General features: G+C 41.6%; 1 protein-coding gene across 2 annotated transcripts in view; it reads right to left on the bottom strand.

The window, feature by feature from the left end:
• NIN (ninein) overlaps positions 1-14,899 on the bottom strand; it is a 104,589-nt gene that overhangs the window by 41,265 nt on the left and 48,425 nt on the right. For both annotated transcript variants that reach the window (XM_069540443.1, XM_060004575.1), the window contains 9 exons: positions 13,215-13,254; positions 11,391-11,581; positions 7,412-7,558; positions 6,760-6,927; positions 6,147-6,283; positions 5,669-5,809; positions 5,240-5,414; positions 2,352-2,462; positions 1,889-1,978 (listed from right to left, as the gene is read on the bottom strand). In XM_069540443.1, coding sequence (XP_069396544.1) covers positions 1,889-1,978; positions 2,352-2,462; positions 5,240-5,414; positions 5,669-5,809; positions 6,147-6,283; positions 6,760-6,927; positions 7,412-7,558; positions 11,391-11,581; positions 13,215-13,254 — 1,200 coding nt within the window. The remainder of the gene's footprint in view (positions 1-1,888; positions 1,979-2,351; positions 2,463-5,239; positions 5,415-5,668; positions 5,810-6,146; positions 6,284-6,759; positions 6,928-7,411; positions 7,559-11,390; positions 11,582-13,214; positions 13,255-14,899) is intronic.

Here is a 14,899-nt window from a genome sequence, read left to right as displayed (position 1 = left end):
TGAGCCCACGAGCCACAACTACTGAGCCCATGAGCCACAACTACTGAAGCCCGCGCACCCTAGAGCCCTCACGCTGCAACTACTGAGCCCACGCACCGCAAATACTGAGCCCACGCATTCTAGGGCCCGTGTGCCGCAACTGCTGAGCCCGTGTGCTGCAGCCAGTGAAGCCCGCGTGCCTGGAGCCCGTGTGCCACAACAAGAGAAGCCACCGCAACGAGAAGCCCGCACACCGCAATGAAGAGTAGCCCCCACTCACCACAACTAGAGAAAGCCCACACAGCAACAAAGCAGCCAAAATAAATAAATAAATAAATAAATAAACCAGTGTGTACGTGTCCATCCCAAACTCCCAGTCTATCCCTCCCTCCCACCCTTCCCTGCTGGTAACCATAAGTTTGTTCTCTAAGTCTGTGAGTCTGTTTCTGTTTAAAAAAAACAAAACAAAACCAAACTTGCACACAAGTGTTCACAGCAGCATTGTTCACAATATTCAAGATAACCCAATGTCCATCAACTAATGAATGGTTAAATAAAATGTGGTAGAGCTATATAATGGAATATTATTCAGCAATGGAAAGAAATGAAGTACTGATACTGATACTGTAGTATGGATGAACCTTGAAAACGTATGCCAAATGAAGGAAGCCAGTCACAAAGGATGACATGTTGTATAATTCCATTTATAGGAAATGTAAAGCATAGGCAAAACCAAAGAGACAGCAAGTAGATTATTAGTTGTCTAGGGCTGGGGGTCATGGGAGAGATTACAGCTAGGTGGAGAGGTAGTTTCCTTTTGGGTGATGAAAATGTTCTAAAATGAATTCTGGTAATGGTTGCACAATTCTGTGAATATACTAAAAGAGACTGAATTATACACCTTAAATGGGTGAATTGTATGGTTATGAAAAACTGTTTAAAAAAATAAATAAGTGGACAAATTTGGGGAATTTTTGGAGGTAGAGCTGACAGATTTTACTGATGAAATAACTGAAAGCATAGCAGAAAACACCTCTACTTGATTAGAGTCAAGAGCCATAACTTATTTATAAGGGTGGCATAAATGTTTCATTTCTTTTCTCAAAGTGTGCATGTGTATTTCCTGAGAAGGCAGGCTATGAACAACCTCATAAGGAGGTGATTGTTTTCTTCATTTTTACCCAAGTACAATGTTCACCTAAAGCAGTTAGAACTCAGTTATGCCTACCTTGTTAAAATAAACAAGTGTCTGTGGCTTAAGGAAAAAAAAAAAGCCCACATTCCTGAGCTTAGGAGAGTTACTTTTTTAAAAAATCAAAGATTCCTATTATTTATAAGGATGTTTTTGTGTCCTCTGGTAGGAATTTGTAATAACTTACTACTTAAAAGACTTGAGTGGTTTCTGCTCCATTTGAATTTTGTAAATAAAATAAGGACTGTATTCAGGGAAAAAAACCACAGAACAAAAGCAAATTATATCAGCCTGCGTTGATCGCTCAGGAAAGACTAGTTTTGGAATAAGCACATCAACATGACCACGTTTTCCTTCTCTTAGAATAAAACTTTATTTTCCTCCAATTACTGGCAATTTCCGACCCAGATAAAGCAGACAAATGCAGTTTGCATGATTCTCTCGTATTTCAGGATACTAAACAATAACATTAACAACCAGCACGTAGGTTAAGTGTTTTCTGTGTCTCAGGCTCTGTTCTAAGCACTTTACATATATTTACTCATTGACTCTCCACAACAACCTTATCTGGTGGGTACTCTTATTTTTGCTATCTCATAGGTGAGGAATTGAAACACCCGCAGATTAAGTGATGTGCTCATGGCCACACAGCTAGTAAATGGTGAAGCAGTATTTGAACCCAGGCACTCCTCCGCTAAGTTCTCTTCAGTCACTCACCCTGCACTGCTGCCCATATTCATTTCTCATCTGTGTCAGTCTTTCTTCTTGCAAAAAGAATTCAGCACTGCTGGGATCAAGGTCACCAAACTAGAAAATGAAAAGGGCAAAGTTGTCATTTTTTCCAAGTGTCCTTCTTTGACCTATAATGTACCAAAGACCCAAGTTTCTGGTGTTCACCCAGTGTCTGGAGTATGAAAGGAATGTGACATTTAAGCAGAAACACCATCAATTAGATGATGGGGAGAAGATTCTAGAGTGATGTGTTCAGTCAAAGCAGAGATTGTTTCTCAGTGCCACGCCATGTTTCCCTCGTATAAATTAAATCCCTGCAAAAATGACAGCTTCCTTTAGTCACATAAATAATTCCATAGAAGAAACTTTCTTGGTGGCATAGCTTCTGCTCTTTTGAGTGAACTACACTTTGGGGCTACATATCAGGAAATCAAATTTAAAGACTTACCTTTTCTGCCAAAACATTTTCCAAATTTCGCTTAAGTTTGTTTGTCAGATTCTCATACTCTGCCAACTTCTCTGCATTTTCCAGAAGCTCATTTTCTAGACGACTGTTTTCCTGAAGAAATTTGGGGAAATTAAGTGGGCACAGATTAAGAAATAAACTGTTGTACCACTTTATAGCACACATACATCAATGCTCTAGATCGAGAAAATGTGTTCATCTTGAAAGTTTCAGTACATTAGAGCAGAAAAAGTAAATATTAAAAAACTGATATCTATCTTATAACCTCAAAGCATGCCTCCTGGAGGCATGCTTTTCTTGATCCTACAGAACCATGCTGCCCAACAGTGGTCACAAGCAGTCACAGGTAACTATGGAGCACCTGAAATGTATACAGCACAAACTGAGATGTGCTGTGAATATAAAATATTCACCAGATACTGAAGAGTTAGAACAAAAACACAGTAATAATTTCTGTAGATGAATTACAAGTCAAAAAGATACTGTTTTGGAGATATTAGATTAAATAAAAATGATTTAAAATGAAATTCACCTGTTTCTTTTTACCTTTTAATGTGCCTGTTTGAAAATTTGAAATTACATATATGGCTTGCATTGTATTTCCAATTCGACAGCATTGCAGTAGAAAATTTAATGACGTGAAAAACATTCTCAATAAACTGTCAGATGAAAGACTGGTTGCAGAATACCTTGTTCATCTGACAGCAAAAGAGAACTCAAAAAAACTCTAAAAAGTAGGATAGCTCTAACAATTTTCATTTAATGATGATATAGATATGTTATATTTAATTTGCAATTTTATTTTGGTTTAAAGATGTAAAAGCTATACATACAGGTTTTTCATAATTTTTATTTTGAATTATTATAATAAAATAACATATCAACCAAAGTCCACAAAAGGTGGGGTTTTTCTGTATATAAAACACTTGTAAGATTTCCACCCACATTTGTTAAAAAAATAAATGTGCCATTTGACATATTTTCTATTCCAATGCTATAGGATAATTGGAAGAACATTATTTTCAAAGTATATTTTGCCAAAAGAATATAGAGCCAATATATCTTAAATACATTCTTGTTCACACCCTCACACAGTAACATGGAGTGAAAAAGAATGTGCCTGAAGTGTTTTTGAAAAGTACTACCTTCCCCCAAAATGCAAGTTCTACAACTCTAATCTTCCAAAGTGTGTCTAAATTTAGATGTTAAAACCATCAGGAGCAGGGCTTCCCTGGTGGCGCAGTGGTTGAGAGTCCGCCTGCCGATGCAGGGGACACGGGTTCGTGCCCCGGTCCGGGAAGATCCCACATGCCGCGGAGCGGCTGGGCCCATGAGCCATGTCCGCTGAGCCTGCGCGTCCGGAGCCTGTGCTCCGCAACGGGAGAGGCCACAACAGTGAGAGACCCACGTACCGCAAAAAAAAACAAAACAACCGATCAAGAGCAACTATCGGGCCTGTGTTGATGCTCTGGAAACTGACAAATCAGCTTCTGTTGCTGACCACAGGGAACACACAATCGGGACCACGGCCGTGGAGGCAGATATGGATACAATTATCTATGATGTGATAGAAAATATGCTATCTTCTGGCAAGAAAAAAAAAAAGTGTAATGGGAATGAAAAAGTAGTTTGGCCTGCAGTGTTGGAGAAAGCAGTGAAGGAGCCTAAAAGCTTACTGAGGAACTGAGACAGCTGATGGCAGGTGCAGCAGGGTTGAGGGCATGGCCCTGGGGGTTGCTGGCAGGATCTGAGGTTAGAAAGGCATGAGGACAAGCTCCCTTTCAGGGCCCTTCAGTGCTGCCATGTTGCACTTTTATAGAGGGAACAGCATGATTTTAAGTGTTCTTAAGAAAGGTAACTCTGGTGACAATATGGAGGTTGGATAGATGGAAAAAAGGATGCACGTAGGTCAGCTGAGAAATCGTGATGAATTGTGCACCTCTTCAGAGGCTGTGGAAATGGAGAGATGGGATAAATCTGAGAAGCATTTCAGAGCATCAACGGGACTCAGAAACTGATAATCAAGGATGACTGAGGACTTTAGCTTCTATGACTTTCAGCACAGGTGGTGATGTAGATTAGGGAGAAGATTCCAGAGAGGAAGCAGTTTGATGGTTAGGAAGTGAGAATTAGCTCAGTTTTTGATGTGTGGAGTTTCAGGAACCTTTTATAACTTCAACAGTAGTGAATATTCCATAGGTACTTATTACCTTCTAGATACTGTAATATGTAGCAACTCATTTAATCTCCATATCAATGCTATGGGGGTAGGTATTACGATGGTGCCTCTTTTGTGCATTAAGAAACAGGTTTGAGTAACTTGATCAAGGTTTTCTGTAAGTAGTGGTATCCAGATTGGAAGCAGGCAGTCTTGAGGCCAGACCCCCTCCTACCCCGCCCACCCTTTATCTCTAGATAACACTGTACCATATTATCTGGTGTCAGAGTCCAATAAAGAGAAGGATCACTTCCTCTACAGAGGCACAGGGAAGGACAGGAGGATGTATAAGGGAAAAGGTACATTTGGAAGCAAAGAAACAAAGCTGATGGCCTCTGTGTGGCAGGAAATAAAGTCATCTGCTAAGAATGAGGAAGGGGGAGTGCAAGGAAGGAACAGAGCATCAACCAGGAGCCAAAGAGCCCTGAGGACCCAGTGCAACTTCCGGGGGTAAGAACAAGATACGCTGTTGGCAAACCAGAAGCCTAGACACCCCTGAAATCTAGCTCCCAGTGGGGGCTCTACCATGTCCGGTCATGACCCAGCTGGGCAGACTTATGAGCCCCGTGCAGACCTGTCCTCTTACAGAGCTGTGGTTTTCCATGTGTATTCCCAGCAGGGACACAGACTGTACAACCAATAGGATAATTACCTTTAAAGAGAGGGCAAGGCGGTCCCGGGTGTAATTCTCTTCTGTTTTTGCCTTTTCAATTTCCTGCTCAAGTTCCAAACGCTGCTTGCCCACCTGTTGTAGGATCTGTTCTCTCTCCTTTCGAAGCTCATTCTTTAAGGCTGCTATTCGTTCCTTGTACTCTTCATCCAGTTTCCTGTGAGGAGGAAAGACTGACAAGCTGCCATCAGATCCCTCAGAGGTCCCTACGTGGATCCACCAAAAATGGAAACACAGAGTCACAGACATGGGAAGCTCCTTGAGAAAGTGTCTAGTGAATCCTGCTTTCCTTGAGGCTTGGCCACACCTAAGTCACTCCGGCCAGGTGTGGCCAAGCGGGCAGGCAGGCTGAGCCCCACTGCCCTGGGCCAGGGCGGTGGGAAAGGAGGGTCCTGGCCCAGCCAGTCGTACCTGAGGTTGTACTCATTCCGCCGCTCTATGGCTGCGTGGTGATCGTCCACCTCCGAGGCCATTAGAGACTTGAGCTTCTCAGCTTTTTCCAGATCTGACCGTAGCTTCTCTTTTTCTCTGACCACTTGATCAACCTGCTCCCTAGAATCAGAAAGAAACCAAGTATGAGGGAAACTGTTTCTAAGCAACAAGTAGACCCCAAAAAGCTCTCATCTGGCTTGCTTCAATACAAACACAAAACCAAGACAACCAAAACCCTTCAAAAACACACAGACATTCCACACAGACATTGAAGAGACATTCCTCTTCAACAGACTACATGCAAATCTAAGCTCTACCTCATTTTCACAGAAGTGAGATGACAGGCGATTAGCCACAACTGCGTACAGGATGGAAGAATGTATGCCACAGGCATCTGAATGACTTGCTCGACAAGTAGGAAAGGGAATAGAGCAGGTGAACCTTCTGCTTAACTCACAGCAAATGCCGGATCTCAGCCTTAAAGCTGGCCAGAGCTGCCTGGTGAATGCTGTTCTTGGTAACCAAAAGTTCATTTTCAAGAGCCAGCGTCAGTTCTGTCAAATTAACATTTCCATCAAGGCTGAAATCCAAGGCCTAGAAATCAGAACAAGTTCAAGACAATCACAAGTTCTATCCTGTGAAAGCAGAAAATGTGAAGCTGAATTTACAGTCTCCAGGCTGGAGGCTCACATTTCTTTAGTGATTGCTTAGAAACAATATTCAATCCACAGCATAATTAAGCTCTCTCTAAGAAAAACATAACGTGATTATTTGCATGTTTAAAAAAATTGCTCTCTGGCACTGTAAATAAACACAACGGTAAAACTCTAATCTTTACCAACCAGAGATCAGCTAAGAAATTTCTTATCAATAATTTAGGGGTTAAAAACGTGGAAAGAGGTTATCGATAATCCTGGCTGAAGTGGGTAGGAAAAGTTACCTCTTACGTCTGAGATCTTGTGAATAGAAGAATCATTAAGGAGAAATCGAATCAAATCACAGTTTCAAAAAAATGGAATTTTTCAACCCTGCCCCAATTCGTCATTTTTCTCTCATTTTAGCTGCCACACCTTCAGGATCTCCTGGCTGTTCTCAATGCCCTCTTCATGCCAGGTGTCAAGTATTCTCTCCACTGATGCATAGCCCATCCCATCATCCAGGCAGGAGAAGACCCGAAAGCCAATGGTACTTGTCATCGCAGACGGGGTTGTGGTCCGTCGTCCACTCTCATCGAAAGACTGGAAGAAGAAAGAGACTTAAGCAAGCTCAGGCATTGCAACATGGTGTTGGTCAAGACCAAAACTGGTCAGTCCTGACCACAAGGAGCAGAAGGCGTGTCTCTCTAATTTATACTGCTAGGATAAGAAGTCACGCAGCCCCTTTGATCTCCCTTTCCTAAGTCAGCCTAGAATGCAAAGCTTATCAACAGTTGACCTGGCCGAGAGTTCCTTCATACAGATGAAATGTGCCTCTACTTAACACCAGGTTTCTTCTGACCTACAGCCAACAAGAAGGGGCATAATTAGTGGTCTTCCTACTGTAATTTATGGTCATTTCTCAAACCCAGCTTTTCCTTCCCCAATGGTTCAGTCTTTCTTTACTACTCTTCTTTTGCCTCTCTTTCTCCTCAGTATTTTTCTTTAGACAGCAGATTAATTCATTAGAAATTATTCAAATGGATTTTAACTTCTACTCACAAAGAAACCACTTCGTATTTCTTACCTGCATGGAGAGGTGCCTTTTCAATTGTCTATATGGGGTAGATGCTGATGGGGTAAGGGATTTTCCATTTTTGAACAAGCCGTAGAAAAAATCTTCTACACTCATCGTACCATCAGGATCAAGATTATGGAAGACTTCTTCAAGCATCTAGAAAAGGGCAACCATATATTTTAACTATTTCACTCAAAAAACCCCAAAGGCCCAGAGTACACTTCCAGCCAACAGAACTTGGCACCACTCTTGATCCCAGGACTCCAGAAATATAACATGTCCCTTTATTCTCACTTGACTGAATTTTTTTCCTTTCTAGTAATATGTCCTTCCCCCTCACATAAACTAAATAAAATTCATTTTCAACACCTTCATAGTTTTATGCGATTTAGTATTTAACTGTTTTCTCTTTTGCTCACACTGTTAGAACGGGTAATCTTTAATGTTACTACATGTTATTCTTGCGAATTAAAGAATTACTTAAAAATATAAAGATATAGCTTCCCAGTGTTGTAACAACAGAAAATAGTTAGACGTTCATTAAGCCGTTATATTACGGTGACTCCACATGATATTTTGCTTATATTGAATTTTGGAAATTGGTACGTTAGCACGGCAGAATTGGGTCTGGGACAGATGGCAATGATCTAATAGTTGGGGTCTGAAACCCATGACTTGGGATTTAGAACTTTACTTGGAACAGCACTGCGTGTTTGGGGTCTTTATTTCTTTTAATGCTTTAGCACAGGAGAAGTGAGGACTGGATAGGAAGGATTTCATGTGTATGCAATAGAAGGGTCCCTCCAAGAGATGTAAAGAGAAGGGAATTTTGCCTGACTACTTTGCACCCTGTGACAGTAATCAAGTAGTCCTCACCACATACAGTCCCTTCTAGAGGCTTGCCTAGGAGATGGTTTGTTCCCTAGCTTAACAGAGGAATGGAAAAGGGAATAAGCAGCACGAATCATGGATACCGCAAAACAGGGAGGGAAGGCGAAGACCTCCACCCTCACAGTCGGCTTCCTCTTTATTTGGGGGGCTAAACTTTTTCTATAGGACATGCCCCCAGTGTACAAAATAGAAATCACCTGAGAATCCTGTTAAAATGCAGACTCTGATATAGTTCAATCTGGGGGTAGGGCCTAAGATTCTGCATTTCTAACAAGGTGATGCCCAGTTTGCTGAGTGGCAAGGAATAGAACAAGCAACAAACTTACTCTTGTTGCATTTGAGCCTACACCTGGTTCCGTTCTCACAAAGGCCTCTTTGTAACAAATCCTCAAATTTTCAATATTCACTTCTTAAGTCCGGACTATGGCTAGGACTCCTGTCATCTCATAATTGTTGATTTTATCCTTCATCTAAGTGCCTGAGGCATTTCTTTTATCCAATGCTTCTTTTTCCAATTCATACCCAATAGGAAACATCTGTCTCTATTCTTGTTTTTATACCACTTCCTCTGGAGAGGACTCTGAAACAAGAAAATCATTCTAAAGAGTGGAAATCTTGGGAAGAAGCCACAGTTCCTAATAGAGAAGCATATGATGAAACAGATGGAAAGGTAGTTGGGGCAAAATTCTGAAGTTGCCAAGCTCCCTTAGCTTCTCCGTCTGGTTCTTATCAACCAAAAGAACACTTTCTTAGAGGACTAGGCTTTCAGGACTGTCAAACCAGAAGTCACAGTAAAATCCAAGTGTGCTGACTGAAGTGAATCAGCATATTTGGCTCTAACCTTAGCTCCACGTGGGTTGGCCCTGTGACCTTGGCCAAATCAATGCACAGCTTCCTGACTGCCTAAACACCCATCACCTGATCCATCTGAAGTGGTGGAGTAAGTAAATCCCGCCAGTTACTGTACGTGGGGGAGTGGACAGGTAGTGAATAAAGGGATGTGGGTTCAGAAGAGGGTGGATGGGCAGGGCTGGGCTGACAAGAATACAAGTCAGTGGGCAACTAGGGCACCCCCTGCAGTCTGTGCAGGAGCTGAATCTAGAACCCTGAGGACATTCTTACTCCCCATCACCAGCCAGGTCTTTGGATGGTTGATTTCCCAATGTGTAAGTCGGGAAATAACGCACTAGAATAGGGATCACAAATACCTCGAGGGGCCAGGAAGGTGATGTAAATAAATGAGGCAGGATGGTCTTGAGACATTAGGAAGTGGTGCCTTTTAAACCAGCGAATGGAACACAACTGCATGCCCTGTCCAAAGGGGCTAGCTGCTTCTCACTGCCAGCAAAATGGAGCCAAATCTTCTGATTTTTAGAAAAATCTCCTGATTTTAAAAAGTATAGCAAAAAATTCAATTTTTAAACATTGGGTAGGCGACGTAGCCCTTAGGTCACATGTGGCAGCTAGGGTGACAGTTTGCCATCCCTGCCCTACAGTCGTCCTTGCCTCTGGAAAGCAGGGCACTAGTTTTAGCCTTAAGACAGTGAATCTAGTTTCCCTTCGTGATGATGGCAACAGGCAGCAGTGATCTCTTTCTTTATCTATAAAATGAGGGGTGACTAGATCTAAAATTGCTTTCAGTCGTAAAATTCTAGGATTCCAAGTTGTATGCTGATGAGATCATCTTGAACTTTCAGCTCCGCTGTGGTCTAGAGCTAGTAATGCAAAGTACTATAGTGTTTCATGATTTTGGTGGGGAGGAAAAACACTAAGTCAAAGCTACATTCAATTAGCAATCCTTTACTCATCCTCACATCAGAAGAAAATAAATGTGCTGCTTCTTTTCCTGGGTTCTGGAGTCTCCACCACAGAAGAAAATGCAACTCCCCACAAATAGCTAAGTTTATTCCAAGATTTGTTCTGAGATAAATAATCCAAGTTTGTGCAATATTTCTTGGCAGAACAACCCAAGGTTCTGCATACTGCGCTGGTTTATAATTTAGGAGGATGAATTTAATTTTATGACTCAAAAGCCATCCCTGAAAAATAAATGACGACTGAGCCATTGAAATGTAGTCAGAGGGTGTGCAATGGTCACATACACAAGGGAGAAGGGGGGGAAAGAACTTTTCTGCAAGCTACACTACTTGGAAGCTTTTGATAATAAACCTCTTTCTGGTTTAGGAAAATAATACCACTTATCCTCTGAGCAAGCAGATAACATGGTTTCAAATATCATTATAATCAAAGTTTCCCAAAGCTACAACTGTAGCCCTAACCTCTAAGTCCCTCCAATCCTTATTTTCAGCTCTTTGAAAGACATATCTTGGAATTAATTACATTCTTATGTTTCATGGCTGTTCACACACCCAGTCCTGCCACCCCTCTTAATTTTTTAGAAAACGTGAAGTTCAGAATTTTACCGAGCAAGAGTCTTCCGGGGGCTCCTTCAGGACTCTTCTGTTGTACATTTTCAAAACCACCAACCTACCCTTTTCCCTTTCCTCATGACCAGATTATTGTGATGGCTCCTGGCTGGTCTCCTAATCTAAGGCTCTCTTTACACCACTATACCCCATAAAAGAAGTTCAGACCACCCTCATTAAGTAAGTTTTTCCTACGTACTATTACTTAATCTGCTTAAGAACCCAGGGGTGATACTGAGATCTTCTCTCCAACAAACTAAACTTATCAGCCTGGCCTTCAAAATATTCCAACTCAAATCTCCTGAACTCCCCTCTCCGTCCTTCCTCGACACCTTTCCCACATTTTGCTCCGTGAATGCCACATCTACACAGATTGACATCATGCTACACTGAACTGGTGTCTGATAGTGATGTGGGGTAATGTGCTTAGCACAGTGAGGGGCACACAGTACGGGTTCAGTAAGCGTCAGCTATTGTCAGTTTTTCTTTTCCACAATACAACATGAGGTCCTCAGAGACAGGATCTTCATGGCTGACTTCCCAGGAAAAAAAGAGAATGGAGTCTCTGTAACATGCTGCAGGAAACCGAAATATGGCTATTCCTAGCCTGTGGCCAGTTTAGCTTTTATCATGATTACTATTCCTGAATAAAAATATGATGCAAGGCTTACCTCTCCATCGACATTCTGCAAACCATACTGCTCACAGATGGAGATCAGCTTCTTCCGGTTTAGGTGACCATCACGGGTGATCCCCAAATCTTCACAAACCTCCTGCAGTTTCTCTTCTATCCAGTCTTGGGGAGGGGAAGGCCCACTTTGTGAGGCATTCAAATCATCTGGGTTCCAAAATCTTAACTGGCCTAAAATAAAAGCATACAGTGTGTTGTCCCTAAAGGAACTGAGAGCCTATTCTCAAAGAAAAATGTGCTTTTTGAAAATAAATGCTATAATAAAGAGACTACAGATGTTGATTTGATTTGATCCTGAAGTTCAAATGAAGTGGAACCACTGGTTCTTAGGCTGCAGCTAGGGCCAACAGACACTTTTTTGTTCATTGGCAGCCATACCTATGTAAGAAATACCATCTCCTGTGCAGTAATGCCAAGGTTCTAGGCTCATTTTATTCCAAAGGAAAATATGCACAGGCTTAGGCTTTGGTGTGATCGGAAGGAAGGCTGGTTGAGAGCCATTCTAAGGAGCTTTATATGCCCTACCTCAGCTATAGCTACCAGACTTTATTATCTCCACTTTCTTTCTAGTCTAAGCTCTGCTTCTACTGCGAAGGAAATAATTTCATGATAAATATCATAACATGATTATAAAAGGCGAGATTAGCCTGTTTCCAAATCTTTACACATACGAATATTCTGACCTATAAGGATTCCAACTTGAAAGAATAAATGTTTGCCAGGGCAAGCTATTAATTACTGGTATATTAAGGATAAGTTCTATTTGAAGATTTAAGGATCAAACTACTTATTTAAAAATAAAAATTTATTTATCCTCTATTAAAAGTTCTCACTTCTAGTTAAAATTTACTTCCATATTAGAGATTCTGTAAAGTCATTACTTAAACATGAGCTAATTACTGACAAGATTGTGTGTGCCTGGAAGAACCTCAGAGAGTTGAGAAGAGCATTTAGTGCTACCCCTACTATTAATCAAAGACATTAAGCCCATCACCGCTGTGTCTTTACAGGTTGGAAACCTAGAGAACGTGTAATTACACTTAAGTACAGTTAATCCAGGGTAGGCTGTGAAGTGGGCTGAGGTTCCGTCAGCTGAACCACAGTGCCATCTGCTGGCCAGAAGATCAACGTGTTTTGATCTATCTTAAATAGATCTGAAACTTGTCAAGGGATACATTTTTTTAAACATAAACTTATTTATTTATTTTGGCTGCGTTGGGTCTTCGTTGCTGCGCGCGGGCTTTCTGTAGTTGTGGCGAGCGGGGTCTACTCTTGGTTGTGGTGCGCAGGCTCCCCACTGCAGTGGCTTCTCTTGTTGCGGAGCACGGGCTCTAGAGCGCAGGCTCAGTAGCCGTGGCGCACGGGCTTAGTTGCTCCGCGGCATGTGGGATCTTCCCGGACCAGGGCTCGAACCCGTGTCCCCTGCACTGGCAGGCGGATTCTTAACCACTGCACCACCAGGGAAGCCCTGTCAAGGGATACATTTTAATAGGTAACTATTTAGTTTTGGACTGTTCATAGATTAATGTGAAAGTCTATGTAAGAGAGTAATTAACCCATAAGTGAAATTCTACATCTTAGTTGCCACATCTTGCATGATGCTAAATGCAAGGATTTAAAACTATGAGCTCTCAACTGGGAATGAATTTTTTGTTGCTGTTGTTCTTCAGGTTATTTCTCAGTTGGCCTCCAGCAGGCAAGGTGGTTAGTAAGAAGGCAAGGGATGCAGGAAGGGGATGTGGAGAGTGCCCTGTGAATGGCAGCCCCTCCTTCCCAGGCAGGCCCACGCACACTCAATTCCTACCTTCTGCTTCATACTCCTCGCTGCGCTGCGTCTTCCAGTTCTAGAGGAGGCAAGAGAAGATGAGTGCGTTTTAGAACTAATTCTGTTCTTCAAGACCCGATCACTCTCTGGCTCTGAAATCATCATCTGAGGGAGTCACATGATTCGGGACCCTTCAGTGCCTTCACGGTTCTGTATTTCACAGTTCTGTATTTCACTCAGAAAGATACTGAAGACAGCACCAGTTCAAAGCGTTCACCAAACTTTGCCACACTAAGCTGAAACCCCAGACTGACAGCACTGAGATAAATTATTCTTGCCACAGAGAGACATTAAAAAGGCTATAATTCAAAATATATTAGCTCACTACAACTCATTCAGATTACAACTGAAAATCACTAATATACATGGTATATCTATGGAAGGTGAATTGGTGCACAGTGTGATTTTTTACTTGTTTGTGATTACAATTATATCAGGCTACATTTCCCCATAAAGACATATCTCAACCCTGATGGATGGATATGAGGTGTGAGGGTGGGGAGGGAGCAATGGAGGAAATAGCACTCTAGATTTTCTTACTATTGATTCTGGGCAGAATTCAATTGTTTTTACTTTTTTTATTTTTTAACATCTTTATTGGAGTATAATTGCTTTACAATGGTGTGTTAGTTTCTGCTGTATAACAAAGTGAATCAGCTATACGTATACATATATCCCCATATCTCCTCCCTCTTGTGTCTCCCTCCCACCCTCCCTATCCCACCCCTCTAGGTGGTCACAAAGCACCGAGCTGATCTCCCCGTGCTATGTGGCTGCTTCCCACTAGCTATCTGTTTTACATTTGGAAGTGTATATATGTCAATGCTACTCTCTCACTTCGTCCCAGCTCACCCTTCCCCCTCCCCGTGTCCTCAACTCCATTCTCTACATCTGCATCTTTATTCCTGTCCTGCCCCTAGGTTCTTCAGAACCATTTATTTTTTAGGTTCCATATATACGTGTTAGCATACAGTATTTGTTTTTCTCTTTCTGACTCACTTCATTCTGTATGACAAACTCTAGGTCCTTCCACCACACTACAAATAACTCAATTTCATTTCTTTTTATGGGTGAGTAATATTCCATTGTGTATATGTGCCACATGTTCTTTATCCATTCATCTATCGATGGACACTTAGGTTGCTTCCATATCCTGGCTATTGTAAATAGAGCTGCAAAGAACATTGTGGTACATGACTTTTTTGGATTATGGTTTTCTCACAGTATATGCCCAGTAGTGGGATTGCTGGGTCATATAGTAGTTTTATTTTTAGTTTCTTAAGGAACCTCCATACTGTTCTCCATAGTGGCTGTATCAATTTACATTCCCACCAACAGTGCAAGAGGGTTCCCTTTTCTCCACACCCTCTCCAGCATTTACTGTTTGTAGATTTTTTGATGATGGCCATTCTGACTGGTGTGAGGTGATATCTCATTGTAATTTTGATTTGCATTTCTCTAATGATTAGTGATATTGAGCATCCTTTCATGTGTTTGTTGGCATTCTGTATATCTTCTTTGGAGAAATGTCTGTTTAGGTCTTCTGCCCATTTTCGGATTAGGTTGTTTGTTTTTTTGATATTGAGCTGCATGAGCTGCTTGTATATTTTGGAGATTAATGCTTTGTCTGTTGCTTCATTTGCAAATATTTTCTCCCATTCTGA

Source organism: Delphinus delphis, chromosome 2 (genome assembly GCF_949987515.2).
Source record: "Delphinus delphis chromosome 2, mDelDel1.2, whole genome shotgun sequence".
Taxonomy (NCBI): Eukaryota; Metazoa; Chordata; class Mammalia; order Artiodactyla; family Delphinidae; genus Delphinus; species Delphinus delphis.
Note: the sequence above shows the minus strand (reverse complement) of the source record. Positions and strands in the feature narration are given on the sequence as shown.